At 37.4% G+C, this 27,216-nt stretch overlaps 1 protein-coding gene across 1 annotated transcript in view; it reads left to right on the top strand.

Moving 5' to 3' along the window:
- The window catches only part of LOC148952725 (uncharacterized), a 195,872-nt gene that overhangs the window by 122,279 nt on the left and 46,377 nt on the right, over positions 1–27,216 (top strand). The window contains exon 8 of the mRNA XM_089087762.1: positions 21,337–21,678. Coding sequence (XP_088943888.1) covers positions 21,337–21,678 — 342 coding nt within the window. The remainder of the gene's footprint in view (positions 1–21,336; positions 21,679–27,216) is intronic.

Below are 27,216 nucleotides of genomic sequence, written 5' to 3'. Positions count from 1 at the left end.
AAAAAACGATCAAGAATTATATTCTAAAAAAACACATTTTTCAACTAAAAGTAAGGAGCAACATTAAGACTTAAAACGAACAGAAATTATTACATATTTAAAGAGGTTGCCTCCTCATCAACACCTCGCTCTTTAAACTAAGTTTGAATTTTGTCCCAAATCTTCAAGAACTCCACAAATCAGCTCCACAAACTACCTCAAATCAATATCAATAAATAAATGAAATCCAAAACAAACAGAAATTCAAATAAGTCAAACTCAAAACGAGCAGAAATTTATCTGAGTAGGGTTCTAAACCCTATACTTTCTAATAGCCAGAATATAATTTCTGCTTTACTGAAAAAAATCAAATGAATTTACTTTAAAAAATGTGTTTTGTCAGTTTAATATACGTAAGCTGATATTTATTCCTTAAAATCTTAATTAGTTTTGGTTTTCTTAAAGTTATAAGTGAAAACATTTAAAAGAATTTTTTTCAGTAAAGTACAAATTATATTCTGTTTTTTAGAAAGCATAGAGTTTAAAACCCTAGTCAGACAAATTTCTGCTCGTTTCGAATTTGACTTATTTTAATTTCTGTTTGTTTCGGGTTTCATTTATTTATCGATGCCTATTTATAGTAGCTGTCTACTTGATTGTGCGCTTGATTATATCTTTATTAATAATTGGTATATTGGAGTTCTTTAATTTTTTTGAAAAACTCGTTTTGTGAAAAAAGTTTTTTTGATTAATTTCTGTTCGTTTTATATTGACATAGTCTTATTCAGGGAGAAAGACCGAGCCTCTTCTGAAGTTAAACAACCATCCCTTCCATAAAAACTTTTAATACCCCCTGCGTATAATTTACAACCCTTGCCCCTAATCTCTGGGATTTGTTTCAACCCCAAAAGCCTTGTTATAGGATATTTAGACTATTTTGAATAGAATGGCTATCTCAAAATTTCTATTAGACACATTTCGGGACAATATGACATGTGTGTAGGGGTGAGAGGGTAGTTACCCTCTGATCACTTGACTCTTAAAAAGAGCTCTAGAGCGTCTGATTACCAATCCAATGAGCCCCCTTTAAAATTATATGACAACACACCCGAGGGCAAAACTAACAACCTTTGCTCTTAGGGCTGGGGGGATTTTTTATCCTCAAAGACATAATTTCCAGACCTTTCGGATAGGCTTAAAAAAATGGCATTATCAAAATTTTGACTGGAAGTGTTTGGGGAAATGATAGGCGTAGAGGGAGACATCAGCCCTCTGATCACTTTCGACTGATAAAAAAGGCACTAGTCTTCTCAATTTCCAATCGAATAAGCCCTTTTTGAAGCATCTAAACAAAACTTTCTATAAGAACGTTACATGCCCCAAGGGCATAACTTACGACCCATGTCATGAGGACTGAGGGGGGGGGGTCAGGGTTGTCATCCTCAAAGACATAATTTCCAGATCTTTCAACTACGTTGAACAAAATGGCCTTATTAAATTGTCAATCGGAAATGTTTGGCGAAATGATGGTCATTGCAGGATGAGGGGGGGGTCGATTCTTGCTCTTTCAACTATTAAAAAGGGCAATAACCCTCTCAATTTCCAATCGAAAGATCCCTTTTTGAAGTTTTTACGACGACACTTTCTTTATGACATTATATGCCCCTAAGGCATAACTTACAACCTTAGCCCTGAGGGCTGTTGGGGGTTGTCATACTCTAGAACATAATTTCCGAACCCTTCAACTACGTTCAACAAGATCGCTTTATCAAAATTTTGATCGAAAGTGTTTGGGGAAATGATGGGTATGGGGGGGCATTCACCCTCCGATAGCTTTTTAATATTAAATCGGGAACTAGCCCCTTTAATTCACAATTAAATGACTCCTTTTTGAAGTTTCTACGACAATGCTGGCAAAGACCTAATATCCTGAACTTTCAACTACGTTGAACAAAATGTCTATCTAAAAATTTGGATTGGGTTTGTTTGGGGAAATGGTAGGCTTGAGACGGGCGTTAGTTGTCCTCCAATTACTTTCGACTATCAAGTAGGGTAATAGCACTTTCAATTTCCAATCAAATGAGCCTCTTTTGAAGTTTCCACGACAACGCTTTCTATAAAACCTTATATGCCCCCAGGGCATAACTTACAACCCTTGAGCTGAGGGCTGTGGGAGGAGTGTCATCCTCAAAGACATAATTTCCGGACTTTTCAACTACGTTGAAAAAGAATGGCTATCTCAAAAATTTTATTGGATGTTTCTGGGGAAATGGTAGCCGTTGGAGGGGCTTTAGTTTTCCTTCAATCACTTTTGACTATTAAAAAGGGCATAAGCCCTTCGAAGTTTTATAAGTTTCTATTACAATGCTCTATAAGAACTTTATATGCCACCAGGTAATAACTTACATCCCTTTCCCTGAGGGGTGTGGGGGAGGGGGTATCTTCCTCAAAGACATAATATCCAGAACTTTCAACTACGTTGAAAAAATGGCTATTTCAAAATTTTGATTGTATTTTTCTGGGGAAGTGGTGGGTGTGAAAGGGAGTTTAGTTGCCCTCCAATCAGTTTCGACTAGCTTATTAAAAAGGGCACTAGCCCTTTCAATTTTCAATTGAATGAGCCTTTTTTGAAGTTTCTACGAAAATATTTTCAATAATTAACCTTACAAACCCCCATCGCATAACTTACAACCCTTGCCCTGAGGCATTTGGGGGTTTGTCATCCTCAAAGTCATAATTTACAGAACTTTTAACTACAGTGAACAAAATGGCAGTCTCAAAATTTTAATTGAATGTGTTTGGGGAAATGGTAGGCGTGAGAGGGGGGTTAGTTGCTCTTCATTCACTTTTGACTATTGAAAAGAGCACTAACCCGCTCAATTTCCAATCAAATGAGCCCTTTTTGAAATTTCTATGACAACATTCTCTATAAAAACTCATATGCCACTCAAAATTTTGATTTTGAGGGGTAACGACAAATCAAAATTTTTTCGAAGTAACGACCCTTAACAGAGGGACATGAAAACACTGTCTTAATAAATGTACGTCATTCCTTTTTAAAACCCGTTCATTTCCGAATCCACCTATTATCCAAGTTGAATTGTATACTTTTTGCGCGTGGACACCGGTTGCCCCTTAAAGGCTACGAGCCTGAGAAAAGTTCACCTGATTTTCAAAAAGGGGGAAAACCCTAAAAGTCACAGAATCTTAATGAAAATCACCTTATCAGATTCAGCGTATCAGAAAACCGTGTTGTAGAGGTTTCAAGCTCCTATCTGCAAAAATGTGAAATTTTGTATTTTTTCCCAGAAGAAAGATCAAGGATGTGTATTGTTTTTTTTTTTTTTTTTTTTTTTTTTTTTTTTTTTTTTTTTTTTTTTTCAGGGGTTATCATATCAACCAAGTGGTCCTAGAATTTCTTGAGAGAGCTCATTTAAAAGGAAATTAAAAGTTCTAGTGCCCTTTTAAGTGACCAAAAAGATTGGAGGAGGAAACTAGGGCCCCTCTCCCACCCTTTTTTCCAAAAATCGTCCGATCAAAATTTTGAGATAGCCATCTCGTTCATCATAGTTAAAAAGCCCAATAACTATGACTTTGGATATAACATGATCCTTCCCCCACAAAGTCCCAGGAGTGTCTTTATATTATAAAATTTGCCCATTGTTTACGCATAGTTTTGGTTATTGGGAAGTATGCATATATTTCCGAGTGGAGGGGGGACGAATTTTCTGATGAGAGTTTTTCCAAAGGAGAACTTCCTCCGTGGAGGTGGGACCATATGTCCTGGCATTATTTAAAAGAAAAAAACGATCAAAAATTATATTTTTAAAAAGCACATTTTTTCAACTAAAAGTAAGGAGCAACATTAAGACTTAAAACGAACAAAAACTATTACATGTTTTAAAGGGGGTTTCCTCCTCATCAACACCTCGCTCTCTAAACTAAGTTCGAATTTTGTCCCAAATCTTCAAGAACTCCACAAATCAGCTCCACAAACTACCACAAATCCGAATTAATAAATAAATGAAACCCAAAACAAACAGAAATTAAAATAAGTCAAACTCAAAACGAGCAGAAATTAATCTGAGTAGGGTTCTAAACCCTATGCTTTCTAAAAGCCAGAATATAATTTGTACTTTACTGAAACAAATTCAAATGAATTTACTGAAAAAAATGTGCATTGTCAGTTTAATATACATAATGTTGATATTTATTCATTAAAATCTTAATTAATTTTTGATTTCTTAAAGTTAAAAAAGTGAAAACATTTAAAAGAATTTTTTCAAGTAAAGTACAAATTATATTCTGGCTTTTAGAAAACATTGGGTTTAAAGCCCTGGTCAGATTAATTTCTACTGGTGTTGAATCTGAGTTATTTTAATTTCTGTGAGTTTTGGGTTTCACTTATTTATAGTTACTGATTTGGGGCTGCTGCATGTATGATGAATAACTTGATTCTATTCTTTATTAGTTTTGGTTAAATGTTTGGTTTTCGAGTTCTTTACTTTTTTGAAAAACTTATATTGTGCAAAAAAATTTTTTTTTGATTAATTTCTGTTCGTTTTATATTGACATAGTATTCTTCAGGGAGAAAGACCAAGCCTCTTCTGAAGTTAAACAACCATCCATAAAAACCTTTAATACCCCCTGGGCATAACTTACAACCCTTGTCCCTAATCTCTGGGGTTTGTTTCAACCCCAAAAGCCTTGTTATATGATATTTAAACTATTTTGAATAAAATGGCTATCTCAAAATTTCTATTAGACGCATTTCGGGACAATAAGACGTGTGTGTAGTGGTGAGAGGGTAGCTCCTCTCTGATCACTTTGACTCTTAAAAAGAGCACTAGAGCGTCTGATTACCAATCCAATGAGCCCCCTTTGAAGTTTACATGACCACACTTTCTATAAAAACCCTATATGTCCCAAGAGCACAACTTATAACCCTTGCCCTGACGGCTGGGGGGATTTTTTTATCCTCAAAAATATGATTTCCTGACCTTTTTGATAGACTTAACAGAACGGAAATAACAAAATGTCATTTTAAAGTTTTTGCCGAAATAATAGGCATGGAAGGAGACGTTTACACTTTGATCACTTTTGACTAGATAAAAAGGAGATAATCCTTTCAATTTACAATCGAATAAACCCTTTTTGAAATTCCTACGACAAAACTTTCTATAAAAACGTTATATGCACCAAGGGCATAACTTACAACCCTTGTCCTGAAGGCTATGGGGGAAGGGTTGTCATCCTCAAAGACATAATTTCTAAACATTACAACCACGTTGAACAAAATTGCTATATCAAAACATTGATCAGGAATGTTTAGGAAAATGATGGGAGTTGGGAGGGGGTGATACTTCCTTCGATGATTTTTGACTATTAAAAAAGGCAATAAACCTCTGAATTTCCAATTGATTGAGGCCTTTTTGAAGATTTTATAATTAAGCTTTCTATATGAGATTACATGCCCCCAGGGCAGAACTTACAACCTTGGCCCTAAGGGCTGTGGGGGGTTGTCATACTCAAAAACATAATTTCCGGACCCTTCAACTACGTTACACAAAATTGCAATATCAAAATGTTGATCGGAGGTGTTTGGGAAAATGATGGGTAAGGAGGGGGGGGGCATTTTCCCTCCAATCGCTTTTGTCTATTAATAAGGGCACCAACCATCTCAATTCCCAATTGAATGAGTCCTTTTTTAAGTTTCTACGACAACGTTTCAAAGACCGAATTTCCAGAACTTTCAACTACGTTGAAGAAAATGTCTATTTAAAAATTTTGATTGGATGTGTTTGGGAAAATGGTAGGCTTAAGAGGGGTGTTAGTTGCCCTCCAATCACTTTCAACTATTAAACAGGACGCTGGCGCTTTCAATTTCCAATCGAATGAGCCCTTTTTGAAGTTTCTACGACAACGCTTTCTATAAAACCTTACATGCCCCCAGGGCATAACTTAAAACCCTTGCGCTGAGGGCTGTGGGGGAGTGCCATCCTTAAAGACATAATTTCCGGACTTTTCAACTACGTTGAACAAAATGGCTATCTAACAAATTTTATTGGATGTTTTTGGGGAAATGGTGGGCGTGGAAGGGGTATTAGTTTGCCTCCAATCACTTTTGACTATTAAAAAGGGCACTAGCCCTTCGAAGTTTTCGAAGTTTCTATGAAAACACTCTATAAAAACCTTATATGCCCCCAGGGAATAACTTACAGCCCTTGCCCTGAGGGTTGTGTGTGTGTGTGGGGGGGGGGGGTTTATCATCCTCAAAGACATAATATTCAGAACTTTCAACTACGTTGAACAAAATGACTATCTCAGAACTTTGATTGAATATCTCTGGGGAAACGGTGGGCGTCAGAGGGGGATTAGCTGCCTCCCAATTACTTTCAACTATTAGAAATGGTAACCGCCTTTTCAATATCAAATCAAACGATCACTTTTGGAATCATCTATGACAGAACTTTCTATAAGAACCTTTTATGCCCCGGAGTATAACTTAAAACCCTTACCCTAAGGGCTCTGAGGGGATTGTCCTCCCAAAAGACCTAATTTCCAGAACTTTTAACGACATTAAATAAAATGAATATCTCAAAATTTTGATTGGATGTGTTTGGGAAAATGGTGGGCGTGAGAGGGGGGTTAGTTGCCCTCCAGTTACTTTCAACTATTAAAAAGGGCACTAGCCCTTTCGATATTTTATCGAATGAGCCCTTTTTGAAGTTTTACGACAACACTCTCTATAAAAACTCATATGCCCCTCAAAATTTTGATTGTATGTGTTTGGGAAAATGGCGGGCGTGAGAGGGGCGTTAGTCACTCTCCAATCACTTTCAACTATTAGAAAAGGCACTAGCCCTTTCAATTTCCAATTAAATGAGCCCTCTTGAAGTTTCTACGCCAACGCTTTCATTAAAACCCTTATATGCCCCCAGGTTATAACTTATAACCCTTGCCCTGAAGTCTGTTTGGGTAGTGTCCTGCTCAAAGGTATAATTTTCTGAACTTTGAACTGCGTGGAACAAAATCGCTATCTCAAAATTTTTATCGGATGTGTTTGGGGAAATGGTGGGCGTGGAAGGATGTTATGTGCCTTTGGAAGGGGTGTTAGTTGCCTTCCAATCACTTTCGACTATTAAAAAGGACACTAGCCATTTCAATTTCCAATCGAATGAGCCCTTTTGAAGTTTCTACGACAACGCGTTCTCTAAAAGTCTTATATGCCCCCAGGGCATAACTTACAACCCTTGCCCTGAGGGTTGTGGGGGGTTGTCATCCTCAAAGGCATAATTTCCAGAACTTAAAACTACGATGAATAAAATGGCTATCTCAACATATTGATTGGATTTGTCTGGGGAAATGGTGGGCGTGAGAGGGGGGTTAGTTGCCCTCCAATCACTTTTGACTATTAAAAAGGCCCTAGCCCTTTGAATTTTCAATCGAATGAGCCCTTTTTGAAGTTTCTACGACAACACTTTCTGTAAAAACCTTATATGTCCAGGGCATAACTTACAGCCCTTGCCCTGAGGGCTGTGGGGGAGTGTCCTCGTCAAAACATAATTTCTATCTGGAAATCAACTACGCTGAACAAAATGGCTATCTCAAAATTTTGATTGGATGTGTCTGGGGAAATGGTGGGCGTGGAAGGGGTGTTAGTCGCCTTCCAATCACTTTCGACTATTAAAAAGGGCACAAGCCACTCCAATTTCCAATTGAATGAGTCCTTTTCGAAGTTTCTAAGACAACCTCTTCGATACGAAGTGCCCTGCTCTAAAGGAAAAAATAATAAATAATACATTGTGCCAACATCGTTCTTATACACCCCCCAGGACATAACTTAAAACCCTTGCCCTGAGGGTTGTAAGGGATTGTCCTCCTCAAAAACATATTTTCTATCTGGAAATCAACTACGCTGAACAAAACGGCTATCTCAAAATTTTGATTGGATATGTTTGGGGGAGTGAGGGGCATGGGGGGGGGCTAGTTGCCCTCCAATCACTTTCGAATATTAAAAAGGGCACAACCCACTTCAATTTCCAATCGAATGAGCCCTTTTCGAATTTTCTACGACAACTCCTTCGATACGAAGGAGTGGAAAAAAAATAATAACAAATAATACATTGTACCAACTTCGTTCTTTACATAGGCAGCGCGATTGCGCAGCCATTGATACTTTGGTACTTTGATATTAGTTTTGATACTCCGATGAAAGTTTGATGTTGAAAAAAAAATCTTATTTTGAAATAAGGAGTTTTTTTAACTTGAAACTTTTTGCAATCAAAAAACGAACCAAAATTAATTAAAAAAAAAAATTCTAAAAGTTTTTGTTTCCCCAATTCTTTCCGAAATAATTAACAGGCTTAACAAAATGGCTATATAAAAATTTTGATTGGAAGTGCTTGGGGAAATGATAGGCGCGGAGGGAGATATTTGCCCTCTGAACACTTTCTACTAATAAAAAAGGCACTAGTCCTCTCAATTTCCAATCGAATGAGCCCTTTTTGAAGTTTCTACAACAAAACTTTCTATGACAAAAATTTGTATTTTAAAGTTAAATGCCCCAAAGGCATAACTTACAACCCTTTTCCTGAGGGGTATGGAGGGAGGGTTGTCATCCTCAAAGACATAATTCCCAGACCTTTCAACTACAGTGAACAAAATGGCCATATCAAAATATTGATCGGAAATGTTTGTGGAAATGATGGGCGTTTGGGGGGGGGATTCTCCCTTTGATTATTTTCGACTATTAAAAAAGGCAATAGCCCTCTCAATTTCCAATCGAATGAGCCATTATATGGCATTATATGCCCCCAGGGCATAGCTTAAAACCTTAGCCCTGAGGGCTGTGGGGGGTTATTATACTCAAAATCATAATTTCCGGATCCTTCAACTACGTTCAACTAAATTACTATATAAAAATGTTGATCAGAAGTGTTTGGGGAAATGATGGGTATGGGGGGCCTTCCGATCGCTTTTGACTATTAAAAAGGGTACTAGCCCTCTCAATTTCCAATTTAATGAGCCTCTTTTGAAGTGTCTATGACAACGCTATCTATAGTAACCTTACATGCCCCCAGGGCATAACTTACAACCTTTGCCCTGGGGGATCTAAGGAGTTTGTCATCTTCAAATACATAATTTCCAGAACTTTCAGCTACGTTGAACAAAATGGCTATCTCAAAACATTGATTGAACGTGTTAGGGGAAATGGTAGGCGTGAGAGGAGGTTTAGTTGCTCTTTATTCACTTTCGACTATTAAAAAGGGCTCTAGCCCTTTCAATCTCCAATCACATTAGCCCTTTTTAAAGTTCTACGACAAAAATTTCTATAAAAACCATATATACCCCCAGGGCATAACTTACAACCCTTGCCCTGAGGGTTGTGGGGGTGGGAGTGTTTTCATCTTCAAATATCTAATTTCCGGAACTATCCACTACGTTATGCAAAATGATATCTCAAAATTTTGATTGGATTTGTTTGGAGAAATAGTGGGCGTGAGAGAGGGGTTAGTTGTTCTTCAATCACCTTCGTCTATTAAAAAGAGCTCTAGCCCTTTCAATTTCCAATCGATTTAGCCCTTTTTAAAGTTTCTACGACAACTCCTTCTATAAAAATTCAGAAGCCCCCAGGATATAACTTAAAACCCTTGGCCTGAGGGATGTGGGGGAATGGGGGGTTGTCTTCCTCAAAGACCTAATTTCCAGAACTTCAACTACGTTGAAAAAAAATGGCTATCTCAAATTTTTGTGTGAGTTTTGGAAAATGGTAGGCGTGAGAGGGGGGTTAGTGGCCCTCCAATTACTTTTGACTATTAAAAAGGGCACTAGCTATTTTAATTTCCAATCGAATGAGCCCTTTTTGAAGTTTATACGACCACGCTTTCTTTAAAAACCTTATATGCCCCCAGTGCATGAATTACAACCCTTTCCCTGAGGGCTGTGGGGGGGGGGGGTGTCATCCTTAAGGACCTAATTTCCAGAATTTTCAACTACGTTGAACAAAAAGGCAATCTCAAAATTTTTATTGGATGTATTTGGGGAAAAGGTGGGCGTGAGAGGGGGGTTAGTTGTCCTCCAATCACGTTCGACTGTTAAAAAGAGCACTAGTCCTTTGAATTTCCAGTCGAACGAGCCTTTTTTGACGTTTCTACGACAAAGCTTTCAACAAAATTTATAACCCTTGCCCTGAAGACTGTGGGGGAGTTTCCTGCTTTCAATTTCCAATCGAATAAGCCCTTTTTGAAGTTTCTACAACAACGCTTTCTATGAAAAACTTATTTGCCACCAGGGCATAACTTACAACCTTAGCCCTGAGGGCTGTGGGGGGTTATCATACTCAAAAACAAAATTCCCGGATCCTTCAACTACGTTCAACTAAATTGCTATATAAAAATGTTGATCAGAAGTGTTTGGGGAAATGATGGGTATGGGGGGGGCATTAACCTTCCGATCGCTTTTGACTATTAAAAAGGGGACTAGCCCTCTCAATTTCCAATTTAATGAGCCCCTTTTGAAGTGTCTATGACAACGCTATTTATAGTAACCTTATATGCCCCCGGGGCATAACTTACAACCTTTGCCCTGGGGGATCTAAGGAGTTTGTCATCTTCAAATACATAATTTCCAGAACTTTCAGCTACGTTGAACAAAATGGCTATCTCAAAACATTGATTGAACGTGTTAGGGGAAATGGTAGGCGTGAGAGGGGGGTTAGTTGCCGTCCAATTACTTTCTACCAGTAAAAAGGGCATTAGCCCTAACAATTTCCAATAAAATGCGCTCTTTTTATAGTTTCTACAACAAAACTTTCTATAAAAACCATATATGCCCCCAGGACATAACTTACAACCCCTTCCCTGAGGGTTGTGGGAAGGGGGGGGGGTTCATCCTCAAAGACTTGATTTCCAAAACTTTCAACTACGTTGAACAAAATGAATATCTCGAAATTTTGACTGAATGTGTTTGAGGAAATAGCGGGCGTGAGAGGGGGGTTAGTTGTTCTTCAATAACATTCGGCTATTAAAAAGGGCTCTAGCCCTTGCAATGTCCAATCGATTGAGCCCTTTTTAAAGTTTCTACTACACCTCCTTCTATAAAAACTTCAGATGCTCCCAGGATATAACTTAAAACCCTTGGCCTGAGGGCTGTGGGGGAGGGGGGGGGGTTGTCTTCCTCAAAGACCTAATTTCCAGAACTTCAACTACGTTGAAAAAAAAAATGGCTATCTCAAAATTATGATTGTGTGAGTTTGGGAAAATGGTGAGCGTGAGAGGGGGGTTAGTTGCCTTCCAATTACTTTCGGTCATTAAAAACGGCACTAGCAATTTCAATTTCCAATCGAATAAGCCCATTTTGAAGTTTCTAGGACAACGCTTTCTATAAAAACCTAATATTCCCCCAAGGCAAAACTTACAACCCTTGCCCCGAGGGCTGTGGGGGGGGGGTTGTTGTTATCCTTAAAGACCTAATTTTCATAATTTTCAACTACGTTGAACAAAATGGCTATCTCAAAATTTTTATTGGATGTGTTTAGGGTAAAGGTGGGCGTGAGAGTGGGATTAGTTGTTCTCTAATCACTTTCGACAGTTAAAAAGAGCACTAGTCCTTTGAATTTTCAGTCGAATGAGCCTTTTTTGACGTTTCTACGACAAAGCTTTCAACAAAACTTATAACCCTTGCCCTGAAGACTGTGGGGGAGTTTCCTGCTTTCAATTTCCAATCGAATAAGCCCTTTTTGAAGTTTCTACGACAATGCTTTCTATAGAAAACCTTATTTGCCCCTAGGGCATAACTGACAACCCTTGCCCTGAGGGCTGTGGTTGGGTTGTCATCCACAAAGACCTAATCTACAGAACTTTCAACTACTTTGAACAAAATAGCTATCTCAAAACTTTGATTGGATGTTTTTGGATAAATGGTGAGCGTGAGAGGGGGGTTAGTTGCCCTCCAATAATTTTTACTATTAAAAAGGGCACTAGCCATTTCAATTTCCAATCGAATGAGCCTTTTTTTAAGTTTCTATGACAACACTATCTATAAGAACATTATAAGCCCATAGGTACTAACTTACAATCCTTGCCCTGAGGGCTGTGGATGGGTTGTCATCCTCAAAGACCTAGTTTACAGAACTTTCAAGTACGTTGAACAAAATGGCTATCTAAAAATTTAGATTGAATGTGTTTGGGCAAAAGGTATGAGTGAGAGGGGGGCCAGTTGCCCTCCAATCACTTTCAACTACTAAAAAGGGCGCTAGCCCTTTGAATTTCCAATCAAACGAGCCTCTTTTGAAGTTTCTACGACTAAGCTTTTTATAAGAACCTTATTTGCCCCCAGGGCATAACTTATAACCCTTTCCCTGAGGGCTGTGGTTGGGTTGTCATCCTCAAAGACCTAGTTTACAGAACTTTCAACTACATTGAACAAAATGGCTACCTCAAAATTTAGATTGGATGCGTTTGGGGAAAAGGTGGGCGTGAGAGGGGGTTAGTTGCCCTCCAATCACTTTCGACTATTAAAAGGGGCACTAGTCCTTTGAATTTCCAATCAAATCAGCCCTTTTTAAAGTTTCTACGACAATGCTGTCTATAAGAGCCTTATATGCCCCCAGGGCATAACTTACAACCCTTGCCCTGAGGGTTATAGGGGGAGTGTCCTCCTCAAAAACATAATGCCTATCTGGAAATAAACTACCCTGAACAAAATGGCTATCTCAAAATTTTTATTGGATGTGTTTGGGGGAATGGTGGGCGTGGAAGGGTTGTTAGCTGATTCCAATTACTTTCGACTATTAAAAAGGGTACTAGCCATTCCAATTTCCAATCGAATGAGTCCTTTTCGAAGTTTCTACGACAACTCCTTCGATACGAAGTGCCCTTGTATGGAAGAAGAAGAAGAAATAATAATAATAATACATTGTACCAACATCGTTCTTTACTTAGGCAGCACAATTGCGCTGCCTATGATAAGAAGCTTTTTGAAAAGTACTATCAGCTCAAAGCTTAGAAAATTAAATAAGAAATTAAAATTAAATTAAATTTGGTTTTAGACTTTTACAGTTAGTGAAGGAGGCAGGGCTGGTTCAACCACGCGCGGGGCCGGAATGGAATTGTTTTGCAGGGCCCTTTCAACATATAAAGTATTTTTGTAGAATTCAAATTGAGGATATATACATATATATATATATATATATATATATATATATATATATATATATATATATATATATATATATATATATATATATATATATATATATATATATTATATATATATATATATATATATATATATATATATATATATATATATATATATATATATATATATATATATATAAATTAGGCTACGCTTGGCGATCTGTAATTGCCGATCAGTTATAATGAGGGGGTGAGTCATTGTTTAGGTGGGGGTAGGGTAGATTCCTAAAAAAGTAAATTTTAATGGACGAACTGCTTACTGTTCACGAGGCTTCAAATAAATATTGAAAAAGGTAGGGGGGAGCAGGAATTAATTCTACCAACAATCTCATTTCTACCAGCACAGAGGTGGAAAAGGCAAGGCAGGTCGTGTAAGGCCCTTGTGACTTTTTTTTTATTATTATTGGTAACAGTACGTCTTACCCATTTTATCTTTGAAGATGTGTCACTGATCACCGCCGTTTGCTATCCAAATACAACAAAAATAACTTTGCACATTTTGTAGTTCTAAGATATTGCATATTCTATTATTTGATTATATTAAAATCAAATCAAAATGTCAAAGCACCCAATTAATTTATTTCTGTATCACCAGATATGCTATGGATTGACCACCCTCTCTCTATGCGCAGTACATTTCACGTACTGAAATTATTTGACTTTTCGTTCAGAGACTTCCATTCTATGATAGTAACTGAAGCATGATTAATCTCCATTACAGTTTTCAAATGACAGCTTAGTTTGGAAGATGAATCCCTTTATCAGAGGCAACACTATAGCGTTGCTCCATTTTTTATTATTATTTTTTTCCCAAAGAGGCACTTCATATGAAAGGGGTCGTCGTATAAACTTCAAAGGGGGCTCTTTTAATTGGAGATCGGGAGTTCTAGTGCCATTTTTAAGGGCCAAAAGGATTGGAAGGCAACTAACACCCTCCCACGGCCACCATTTCCCCAAACACATCCAATCAAAATTTTGAGATAGCCATTTCGTTCTACGTAGTTGATTTCCAGATAGAAATTATGTTTTTTGGAGGACACTCCCTAACAGCCCTCAGAGCAAGAGTTGTGAGTTATGCCCTGGGGGCATATAAGGTTTTTATAGAAAGCTTTGTCGTAGAAACTACAAAAAGGGCTCACTCGATTGGAAATTTAAATGGCTAGTGCCCTTTTTAATAGTCAAAAGTGGTTGGAAATTCTGTCAAAAGTTCAACAGTAGTCAATAGTTCTGGAAATTATATCTTTGAGCAGGACACTACCCCCACAGTAGTCAGGGCAAGGGTTATAAGTTATGCCCTGGGGGCATATATGGTTCTTATGGAAAGAATGCTCGTATAAAACTTCAGAGAGGGCTCATTTGATTGGAAGTTGAAAGTTATAGTTCACTTTTTAAGCGCCAAAATATATTGGAGGGTAACCAGCGCCCCCTCCCTGCCCTTTTTTCCCAATTGCATCGGATAAAAATTTTGAGATAACTATTTTGTTAAAAATAGTTCAAAGATCATATAACAAAAACTCTGGTGTCGACACAACCCCCAGGGGCCAGGGGCATTATGCCCTGGGGGCATATATGGAGTAGACAAATGGTGTTCGACAGGGGGATAGTACATCCTGATGGTCGGTATGTGTGTCCTCTTTGTAGGGATGAGGACGAAGATTTGGACCATTTTCTCCGAAAGTGCCCGGTGCTCTCTGATTTAAGGGAAAATTACTTACATGGGATTGTTTTGCTGCTTCCAAATATCTTACAAAGTAGTAATCCAACCACAATATTTCGTATTGGTGCGTACATAGAGAAGGGATTAAAAAGAAGGAAATGTTTTTACAATTAATTATTATTAATTATATGGAATTAAAGTTATTTTTTTTTTGTATTTTACCAGAAGGTATTTTTCGCTATGTATTCATGTTAATGTGTGTTTGTAATTTGCTCTGTTGTAATTTTTCTATTTTCATATTTTTTGTGTGTATATGGCTCTTGGGCTTTTTGAAATACACGATCTATCTATCTATCTATGGTTCTTATGGAAGGGATGTTCGTATAAACTTCAAAGAAGGCTCATTTGATTGGAAATTGAAAGTTCTAGTTCACTTTTTAAGTTTCAAAAGAGATTGAAGGGCACCTAGCCCCCCCCCCCTTTCCGCCCGTTTTTTCTAATCCCAATCCGAAAGTAACTTAGGGATAGCCATTTTTTTAAAAATATCTCGAAAACCGTGACGAGAAAGTGCTAGGGCCGACGCAGCCCCCCAGGATCAGGAGGCAGGCGTTGGCTGTTATGTCCTATTTGCATTTACAGTTCTACTTGAATTGCTGCTTATAAACACTTCATAGAGGGCCAATTTGATTGCAAATTGAAAATTCTAGTTCAGTTTTTAAGAGTCAAAAGAGATTGGAGGGCAACTAGCCCCCCCCCCACGCCCCTTTTTTTCGAATGCATCCGATAAAAATTTTGAGATACCCGTTATGTTAAAAATTGTTCAAAAGTCAGATGACAAAAACTCAGGTGGCGTCACAACCCCCCAGGGCCCGGGGGTAGGCGTTGTATGTTATGCCCTGGGGCATATATGGTTCTTACGAAAGGGATGCTCGTATAAACTTCAGAAAGGGCTCATTTTATTGGAAATTGAAAGTTCGAGTTCACTTTTTAATAGCCAAAAGAGATCCGAGGACAACTAGCCTCCCCCCCCCCACGCGTTCTTTTTCCAATCTCTTCTGATGAAAATTTTGAGATAGACATTTTGTTTAAAAAAAAATAGTTCAAAGGTCAGATAAGAAAAACCTTGGTGTCAATACAGCCCCCCAAGGCCCGGGGGAAGACGTTCAAAGTTATTCCCTAAAGGCATGTATGGTTCTTATGAAAGGGATGCTCGCAAACTGCATAAAGAACTAATTTGATTGGAAATTAATATTTTTACCTCACTCTTTAAGAGTCAAGATATGTAATGGAGATTAGTCTTCTCCCCCCACGCCCTTTTTCCCCAAACCTAGCTGTGAAAAAAATTTAGATAACCAATCTGTAGAAATTTATTCAAAAATTAGATAACAAAAACTTCGGTGTCAACACCCCCCCCCAGGGGGTCGGTGTTTTAAGTGCTTTTCTAGGGGCATATATGGTTCTTATGAAAGTTATGCTTGTATAAACTTCAGAGGGCTCATTTGATTCGAAATTGAAAGTTATAGTTCACTTTTTAAGTCAAAAGATATCCGAGGGAAATTAGCTCCCCCTCCCCCTCGCACACACCCTTTTTCCCCAAGCCTATCTGATAAAATTTTAAAATAGCCATTTCATTAAAAATAGCTCAAAGGTCAGATAAGAAAAACTCATGTGTCGATGTAACCCCACAGGGCACGGAGGCAGGCGTTGTAAGTAATGCTCTGGGGGCATATATGGTATTTATGGAAGGGATGCTCCTATAAACTTCGGAGACGGTTCGTTGGATTGGAAATTGAAAATTCTCGTTCACATTTGAAGATTCAAAAGAGATCGGAGTGCAACTAGCCCCCCCCCCTCTCCACACCCTAAATGCATCAGATAGAAATTTTGAGACAGACATTTTGTTAAAAATAGTTCAAAGTTCAGATAACAAAAACTCCGGTGTCGACACAGCCCCCAGGGCCCGGGGGTAGGCGTTGTAAGTTATGCCCTGGGGGCATATGGTTGTTATGGAAGGGATATTCGTATAAACTTCAGAGAGGGCTCATTTGATTGGAAATTGAAAGTTGTAATTCCCTTCTTAAGAGTAAAAAGTGATTGGAGAGCAGCTAGCCTCCCCCCAAACTCCATTTATTTTTTTCCCAGAGGCACTTCATGTGGAAGGGGTCGTCGTATAAACTTCAAAGGGGCTCAATCGATTAGAAATAGAGAGTTCTAGTGCCCTTTTTAAGAGTCAAAGGTGATCGGAGGGCAGCTAGCCCCCCCCCGCCTTTTGTTCCCAAATGCATCAGATAAAAATTTTGAAATAACAAATTTGTTAAAAATAGTTCAAAGTTAAGATAACAAAAACTCCGGGGTCGACACAGCCCATCAGGGGCCAGGGGCAGGCGTTGTAAGTTATGCCACTGGGGGCATATAAGGTTCTTATGGAAGGGATGCTCGTATAAACTTCATAAAGGGCGCATTTGATTGGAAATTTAAAGTTGTAGTTCACTTTTCAAGAGTCAAAGGTTATTGGAGGGCAGCTAGCCCCCCCCCCACGTCCTTTTCCTCCCAAATGCATCAGATAAAAATTTTGAGATAGCCATTTTCTTAATAATAGTTCAAGGGTCAGATAATAAAATTTTCTGTAACACAACCCTCCAGGGCCTGGGGACGGGTATTGTAAGTTATGTCCTGGAGGAATAAATTATTCTTACAAAGGGGAGCCTGGTTATAGATTCAAAGAAGGCTTATTTGTTTGGAAAGTGACAATTATAGTTCACTATTTAAAAGCCCAAACAGATCTGAGGGCAACTAGCCCCCCCTTCCATGCCCTTTTTTCCCCAAATGCATCGAATAAAAATTTTGAGATAGCCATTTTGTCAAAAAAAGTTTAAAGGTTAGATAACAAAACTCTGGTGTCAACAAAACCCCCAGGGCCCGGGGGTAAGCGTTGTAAGTTATACCATGCGATCAAATATGGTTCTTATAGAAGGGATGGTCGTCTAAACTTCAAAGAGGGCTCATTTGATTTAAAACTAAAGATTCTAGTTCACTTTTTCAGAGTAAAAGATTTTGGAGGGCACCAAGCCACCCCGCCTCCATGCATTTTTCCCCAAACCCATCCGATAGAAATTTTGAGACGGTCATTTTGTTAAAAACAGTTCAAACATCAGATATTAAAACTTCTGGGTTGAAATAACCCCCCAGGGCCCGGAGACAGGCGTTGTAAATAATGCCTTGGGGGCATACATGGTTCTTCTAGAAGGGATACTCATATAAACTTCAGAGAGGGCTCGTTTGATTTAAAATTGAAACTTCTAGTTCACTTTTATGAAGTCAAAAGAGATCAAAGGGCAATTAGTCCCCCCCCCCCCTCAATGCTCTTATTTCCCAAAACCCATCCAATAAAAATTTTGAGAGAGCCATTTTGTTAAAAATAGTTGAAACATCAGATAATAATATCAGAAAAAATATCAGATAATATCAGAAAGATCGAAAGGCCCCTAGTCCCCCACGCCCTTTTTCCCCAAACCCAACCGATACAAATTTTGAGATAGCTATTTTTTTAAAAGAATTCAAATCTCAGGTAACAAAAACTCCGGTGTCAACACAACCCCCTAAGGCCCAGGGGCAGACAATGTAAGCTATTTCCTGGGGCCGTATATGGTTCTTATGAAAGGGATGCTCGTAAAAACTTCAGAGGGGGCTCATTTGAATGGAGATTAAAAGTTCTAGTTCTTTTTCTCAGTATAAAAAAAGATCGGAGGGCAACTAGCCCCTCCCGCCCTCCAGGCATTTGGGTTTATCGGATGGAGAAACCCATCCGATAAAAATTTTAGGTGACCATTTTGTTAAAAATAGTTCAAACATCAGATATTAAAACTCTGGGGTCAACACAACCCCCCAGGGACCAAGGACAGGAGTTTTAAGTTATACTCTGGAGGTATATACAGTTCTTATTAGAAGGGGTGCTCGTATAAACTTCAGAGAGGGCTCATTTGATTGAAAATAGAAAGTTCTAGTTCAGTTTTAAAGAATCAAAAGAGACCAAAGGGCAATTCGCCCCCCCCCCCCCACGCCCTTTTCCCACTAACCCGTCCAATAAAAACTTTAAGATAGCCAATTTGTTAAAAATAGCTCAAACATCAGATAATAAAAATCCCGAGGTTGACACAAGCCCATTTTTCACTTTGATATTGTTACTTTGATACCAGTTTTGATACTTTGATGAACATTTGATTTTTTTTTTTTTTAAGTTTGATTTTAAAATAAGGATTTAAGAACTTTTTTAAAGACTTGAAACTTTTTGCAATTAAAAATGAAAAAAAATTCAATTTTTGAAAAATTCAAAAATTTTAAAAGTCTATACGATTACATCTTTGATAAAAACCTTATATATGAACAATAGACAGCTTGCATAACTTGTGGACATAGCAGTGAGTGCTGGAAACTAGATGTTGGGACAGAGAAAAGACTGACAGCTTTCGAAAATATGTGCTTGAGACGCATGCTGAACATCGGTTGGCGTCAAAGAGTCAGCAACATTGATATACAAAGCAATGAATTTATACAAGTTGCCATATTAATAATTAACAAGGTATCGCCTCATTCTCTCACTATAAAAGTCTAAAAAAACCTACTGCGTCATTGGTACTTTACTGAAAACCAATTTTATGACAAATATTTTCTTTTGTACCTAACACCGAAAACAAACATTAAACTTATAGTAAAACTCTACACTGACGAGCTTGCAGCAAATAATAATATTATACATCAGATACCCAGTTTGATTTATTAGCTCTTTCTAAAAGTGTTCAAGACGAATATAATTACACTACAAACAAGAGTTTGGATACTGCCCCCTTCCTTAACTGTAAATAAAAACCTAAAGCCTACTGAGTCATTGGCGCTTAACTGAAAACGAATTATATTACAAATATTTTTTTTTTTCAAGTTCTTATAGCATTGAAAATAAAAATAAAATTACAGTGAAATAAATTCTTTAACTGATGGATCTTTCAATAATTAATATCACTATACATCAAATATTCATTTTGATGATGTTTATACTTTTCAAGACGGTTCAAGACGCATATAGTGTTAAGTAAAGCGCCAATGACGCAGTAGGTTTTAGACTTTTATAGTGAGAGAAGGAGGCGATACCCAAACTCTTGTTTGTACCATAGTGATTTTTGTTTGTTTCAAGCTTGATTTGCATATTCAATTTAAGTTTCACTCGTTTTAAGATTTATTTATTCATTTACATTAATATCTATTGTATGTTTACTTGCATTGACTGTTCATTTAATTTCTGTTCGTTTTAAGTTTCATTTATACTTCAATAGCAAAATATTTTTTTTTCGTTTTAAGCTTGATTTTCATATTCAATCTAAGCATTACTCGCTTTAGGATCAATTTATTCATTTATATTATTAATTGTTGTATGTTTTTTGCTATGATGGTTTATTTAATTTCTGTTCGTTTTGGGTTTCATTTATTCTTTAATAATAATTTCTGGTCGTTTTTAGTTTGAATATTAACAGGTATTTATATCTGCTGAGCCTAAGTTTAAAATGGCCTTTACTTTTATTTGAAAAACTTATTTTTCGGAAAGTTTTTTTTTAATTAATAATAAAAAAGAAGAAAGAGGAAACCAATGTTATTTTAGAAGTTAAAGCTGCTTCAAGCAAGGAGTGTTTAAACATGCTGCCTAGTCCCACAGTTGCTCCTGAGACTGCTGCTAGTGCTGCACCAATCGTCTAAGAAGTCGGTGTCCAGTTCGGTATCGCTTGACGTTGGGTCATATATTGGGAATATTTCTGAACTTAGATATCATACGAACTTTTTACCAACCACTTTTTACCAACTTTTTACCACTTTTTACCAACCACTTTTTACCAACCTAACATACGAACTTTTTACCAACCACTGGATACCAGGTAATGTTTTGTCTTTATTAAGTCATATTAAAAGAGGTCATATTAAAAGAGTAATATTAAAAGTCATATTATATCATATTAAAAGAGGTAGAGAAGAAAAAAAGGAAAGCAAGTCTAGCTCATTTCAGAAAATACCCTTGGTTGGTGTTTTCTGATGTCAAGCAGGAACATTTCTGTAAATACTGTGCTACTCTTTGTCACCAAAAGTTAGGTGGAAACGTCTCTTTGAAAAAATTAGTGACAGAACCACTCCAAAGGTATGCAAAACTTATCGGAAGGATGGAGATTTAGAGAGTCATTCATCTGCAACTTACCATAAACAGACAGTACTTGATGCTAAGTCTTTCATATCTGTTTTTGAAAACCCCAACTGTGAAGTTGTGAACTTGTTGTATGATACTAGGAAAGCTCAAGTGTTAGATAACTGATCCAGGCTTGTCCCGATCATAAAAACATTACTTTTACATGGTAGACAAGATGTTCCGTTGAAGGGACACAGAGATGATGGTAGCCTAATTGAAGCACCTGACGATCCCGTGAAAAATGATGGTAATTTCACAGCCCTTTTATGCTTCAGAATTCATAGTGGTGATACTCAGCTGGAAGAACACTTGAATACATCGGGATCTAACGCTACATATATCAGCAAGACAACGGCAAATGACTTGATACAATGTTGCACTGAAGAAATTTTAAGTACTATAAAAACAAGAATCCATCAAGCAAAATTATACAGTGTGATATTTGACGAAACCACAGATGCGTCACATACCTCACAGCTTAGTCTTTCTCTGCGTTATGTTTATCACAAAAGTATTGTAGAAGACTTTGTTGGGTTTATGGACCTTCACAAAACAAACTATAAGGGTACAACTGAAGATAAACCAAGCATTACAGGTGAAATTTTAGGGAAGTCTGTGTTAGAGCTATAATGGAAGACACTGGATTAATTGTTGACAACTGTGTTGACATAAGCTGTGATGGATGCAGTGTCAACATTTCTGAAATGCAAGGGGCAGTGTCAGAGATCCAAAAAGTAGCTAAAAAAAGCAGCCTCTGTGGATGCAAAAATGATGCTCTGAACCTATCCATTTCAAAGTGCAATAAATGTCAATATGTCAGGAATGCTGTCGGCATTATTAAAGAGGTTGCAAGTTTTTTTAATCCATTGGCAAAACAAAATTTCGTCCTTAAAAATGTTTTAGGTCATCATTTTAGGTCGTCACAAAATGTTACTGCAAAACTCGTTGCATTGAACGTCACAAAAGCATATTGCAATTCAGAGAGGATATGCCTAAAATAGTTGAAGCCTTTAGAATTGTGTCTTCATAGCATGAAAGATGTACATCAACAAAAGCAAATTGCCTGCTGTGCGCAATTTTAACCTGCAACTTTATTGCCACTGTTTACTGTTTACTTTACTGAAAAAAATATAAATGTTTTTACTTTTATAACTTTAATAAATCAAATAATTTTAACCTTTTGATTACTAAATATCGGTATATGTATTTTAAACTGACAATGTACATTCATTTGTATTTTTTTAGTAAAGTGCAAATTTTGTTCAGGCCTTGGGAAGGCATAGGGGTTTTGCGACCAACTTATGTTAATTTTCTGCTCGTTTTGAGCTGCTGTTAATCTTTATAAAAGTAAAAACATTTAAATTCTTTTCAGTAAAGTGCAAATTTTGTTCTGGCCTTGGGAAGGCATAGGGGTTTCGCGCCCAACTTCTCTTAATTTCTGCTCGTTTTGAGTTTGACTCGGTTATTTATTGTAATTTCTGTTCGTTTTGGGTTTCATTTATTTATCAATACTGATTTGTAGTAGTTTCGAGATTGGTAGATTATTTGATTTCATTTTTACTCATTTTTTGTGTAACGGAGTCATTTACTCTTCTTTGAAAAACTTATTTTATGTAAAAAGTTTTTTTAAATAATGTCTTTTCATAGTATATGGACACATTCAGGTCAGAGAAATAAGATGGCACTTAATGCAATGCCGTTTTTTAAAACTCTAGAGTTTGGACATTGGTTTGTACGTCTGAGAAGAATTTTCGGCACTGTTTTGTACCATAAATCCTTTTGATAATCTAGACAAAAGTAATACTGTTTAACTTAGTTTCATACCTCTTCTAGTTGACCTGAAATGGAAAACTTGATACCATTCGCAAAAAAATCTGTTTACTTTCTTTGATAGCTTGGATACACTTACACTATTTTGATTTGGTTAAATTTTAAGACCAGAAGTAGCCTCGAAAGTTTGAACATAATACCCTCAGCCGTTCTTGGGATACTGCTGAGATGCCTTATTGGGAATTAGCATTATCACAGTGCATTTTGATTTAATCTTAAGGCAACATTTAGTTTTTAAACATAATGGACCAATGGGAAGATGGGAGTGGAAGGGGGATTAGTTGCCCTCCAATCACTTTCAAATATTAATAAGGGCATCAGCCCTTTCTATTTTCAATCAAATGAGCTCCTTTCGAAGTTCCCACGACAACTCCTTCAATACGAAGTGCCCTGGTCTAAACACAACAATAACAAAAAATATTACTAATCCCTTTTGACTATTAAAAAGGGCACTAGCCTTTGAATTTCCATTCGAATAAGCCTTTTTTGAAGTTTCTAGGACAATACCAACTATGAAAACCGTATATGTGCCCAAGGCATAACTTAAAAACATTGCCCTGAGAGTGGTGGAGGAGGGTACTACTCAAGAACATATTTTCTATGTAGAAATACACTAGTCGACACTAAATGGATATTTCAAAATTTTGACTGGATGTGTTTGGGTGAATGATAGCCGTGGGGGGGGGGGGGGAGCTAGTTGCCCTCCAATCAGTTTCGACTGTCAAAAAGGGCACTAGCCCTTTGAATTTCCAATCAGATGAGCCCCTTTTGATATTTCTATGACAACGCCTTCTATAAAAACCTTATATACCCCAGGACATAACTTAAAACCCTTGCTCTGAGGGTTGTTGGGGAGTGTCCTCCTCTAAAACATATTTTCTATCTGGAAATCAACTACGCTGAACAAAATGGCTATATCAAAATTTTGATTAGATGTGTTTGGGGGAATGATGGAGGTTGAGTAGGGGCTAGTTCCCCTCCAATCGTTTTTGACTATTAAGAAGGGAACTAGCCCTTTGAATTTCCAATCGAATCACCCTGTTCAGAATTTTTTACGATAACACCGACGTGTAAATCCTTATGTGGCCCTAGAACGTAAATTGATACCCTTTCCTAAAGGGTTGTGGGGGAGTGTCCTCTGGGGGATTGTCGTACTAAAAAACAGATTGTCACCCTAAAAATAAACTCTCATCCGTTTAACAAAATGGCTATTTAAAAATTTGTAGTGGGTATGCGCGGGAGACCAATATATGCGTGGGGCAAATTGCTCTTCAATCCCTTCCGTCTATTAAAAGAGGCACTAACCCTTTGAATTCCTAATCGAATGAGCCTGTTTTGAAGTTTCTACAACAACGCCTTCTATAAAAAACCTTATATGCCCCCAGGGCATAACTTAAAACCTTTGCCCTGAGGGCTGTGGGGGAGTGTCCTCCTCATAAACATATTTTCTATTAGGAAATCAACTATGCTGAACAAAATAGATATCTCAAAATTTTGATTGGATGTGTTTGGGGGAATGATGGGCGTGGGGGGGGCTAGTTGCCCTCCGATCCCTTTCGACATTTAAACAGGACACTAGCCCTTTGAATTTCCAATTGAATGAGCCTGTTTTGAAGTTTCTATGACAACGCCTTCTATAAAAACCTTATATGCTCCCAAGACATAACTTAAAACCTTTGCCCTGAGGGTTGCGGGGGAGTTTCCTCTTCAAAAACATAATTTCTATCTGGAAATCAACTGCGCTGAACAAAATGGCTATCTCACAATTTTGATTGAATGTGTTTGGGGGGATGATGGGCGTGGGGGGGGGGCTAGTTGCCCTCCAATCACTTTTGACTATTAAAAAGGGCAAACGCCCTTTGAATTCCAAATGAATGACCCTGTTTTGAAGTTTCTACAGCAACGCCTTCTATAAAAAACCTTATATGCCCCCAGGACATAACTTAAAACCTTTGCTCCGAGGGTTTGTGGGGGAGTGTCCTCCTCAAAAATATACTTTCTATCGGGAAATCAACTACGCTGAACCAAATGGCTATCTCACAATTTTGATTGGATGTGTTTCTGGGAAGTATGGGCGTGGGGGGGGGCTAGTTGCCCTCCAATCACTTTCAACTATTAAAAAGGGCACTAGCCCTTTGAGTCTCCAATCGAATGAGCCTGTTTTGAAGTTTCTACGACAACGCCTTATATAAAAATGCCCCCAGGGCATAACTTAAGACCCTCGTCCTGAAGGTTGTGAGGGAGTGTCCTCCTCAAAACACATTTTCTATCTGGAAATCAACTACGCTGAAAAAAATGGCTATCTCAAAATTTCGATTGGATGTGTTTGGGGGAATGATTGGCGTGAGGGGGGGGGGGGGGGCTAGTTGCCCTAAAATCACTTTCGACTATTAAAAAGGGCACTAGAACTCTCGATTTCTAATCGAATGAGCCCCTTTCGAAGTCTCTACGACAACCCCTTCTATATGAAATGCCCTGCTTTAAAGAAAAGAAAATAATAAACTGTACATTGTCAACATTGATCTTATATGCCCTCAGGGCATAACTTAAAACCCTTGCCCTGAGGGTTGCCCCCAGGGCATAACTTAAAACCCTTGTCCTGAGGGTTGTGGGAGAGTGTCCTCCTCAAAATGATATTTTCTATCTGGAAATCAACTATGCTGAACAAAATGGCTATCTCAAAATTTTGATTGGATGTGTTTGGGGGAATGACGGGCGTGGGGGGAGGCTAGTTGCCCTCCAATCACTTTCGACTATTAAAAAGGGCACGTCACTCCAATTTCCAATCGAATGAGCCCTTTTCAAAGTTTCTACAACAACTCCTTCAATACAAAGTGCCCAGGTATGGAGAAAAAAAAACAACACATTGTGTCCACATCGTTCCTTACTTAGGCAGCGCTAGCGCGCTGCCTATGATGTGTTCCTGCCTCAAATTTAGATTCCGTACCTGATCTTCAAACTTTGAAATCTAAGATTGAGCCAATATGTCGCAAATTCTCATCTTTTTTTGGGCAAAGCATTGAATCTTTAATTCTGAAAATATTAAATGAGGTATTTGCATTGAAGTATGGCTCTGATTATGAAACGTTTACATCTACAACACAGGTTATCCAGAGCTATTTTCAACTGGACGAGGCATGTTATCCACTTCAAAAATCCTTCCTTAAAATTCTTCTTTCTCTTCCAATATCAAGTGCCACAGCAGAACACAGTTTTTCAACATTAAGACGGCTAAAAAGCTGGATGCGGACCAGGATGTCAGAAGACCGACTGACAGGACTAGCCCTTCTAAGCATTCATCGAAATATTAAGGTCAACATCAACTGTGTAATCAATAGATATTGCAGGAGCAAAAAGAGAAAAATAGACTTTATCTTATAAAATTGTGAAATGTTCCCAAGTGCATTTAGTTACTATGTATACAAGTACATAAATTATTAAGACAATAAATTAATTAGTTTAAATTAGTTATTTAATTTTTATATTTGATTTTGAATGTAAATTTTTTCTCCATCCCTAAGATGAAGTTTCATAGATTTCACAAAATTGCTATCTTTGTTTAGTTTTGCTCATTTTCTAATGACTCTGTCAGTTATGCCCCATAAACACTAGTGATGATGTAACATTATAAAATTTCAGGCTATTCATATTGTAAGTTCTTTAGATCTTTTTTTTTTGTCACAATCCATGTTGGTCCCTGATGGCTAATTGTCTGATGTTGTTTATGTAATTTAGTACTTATAAATAGAAGTATAATGTAGTTACACTCAGGAGAAATGATTCAGATCATTATCTTGGAAATTACACTATTTTTTTAATTTGAATCTAGTGAAACGGCAATCAAATTGCCATTTTGCATTAATTTGATTGCTCTTTTTCTTTCAACAAAACTATTTGATAGTTGTAATTAGCCAAACATTTTTTCCTATAAGAATCTTCAGCTCATCGTTTTTTGATCCATTGGTATTGATGTGATTGTTCAATGTATGTAGGACAGTCAAAATAAAACTCTTGACAAATAAAACATCAAAATAAATACACAGCCAAATAATAGTTCTTACTCGTAATTCATGCATTTTTGGGCTTGTTAGTTGTGAATTTAACACAAACAGTTTGTGCTAACAAACTGCAAGTGAGAAGCAACCTGGGCTAATAGCAACTGAAACCCAAAAAACATAAAAATCTAACCTTTTCATGTATATAATCGTATAAAAATCCTTATTTATTTTCCTTTTGTAAGTTCCAGAATTTGCCGTACATGCAAGAATTACTTTGGTGTTTTGCACTGAAATTTCAATGTATGATCAATACTAATTACAGTTCCT

This window comes from Artemia sp. Qi Xiang Cuo, chromosome 4, assembly GCF_049724085.1.
Source record: "Artemia sp. Qi Xiang Cuo chromosome 4, ASM4972408v1, whole genome shotgun sequence".
NCBI lineage: Eukaryota > Metazoa > Arthropoda > Branchiopoda > Anostraca > Artemiidae > Artemia > Artemia sp. Qi Xiang Cuo.
Note: the sequence above shows the minus strand (reverse complement) of the source record. Positions and strands in the feature narration are given on the sequence as shown.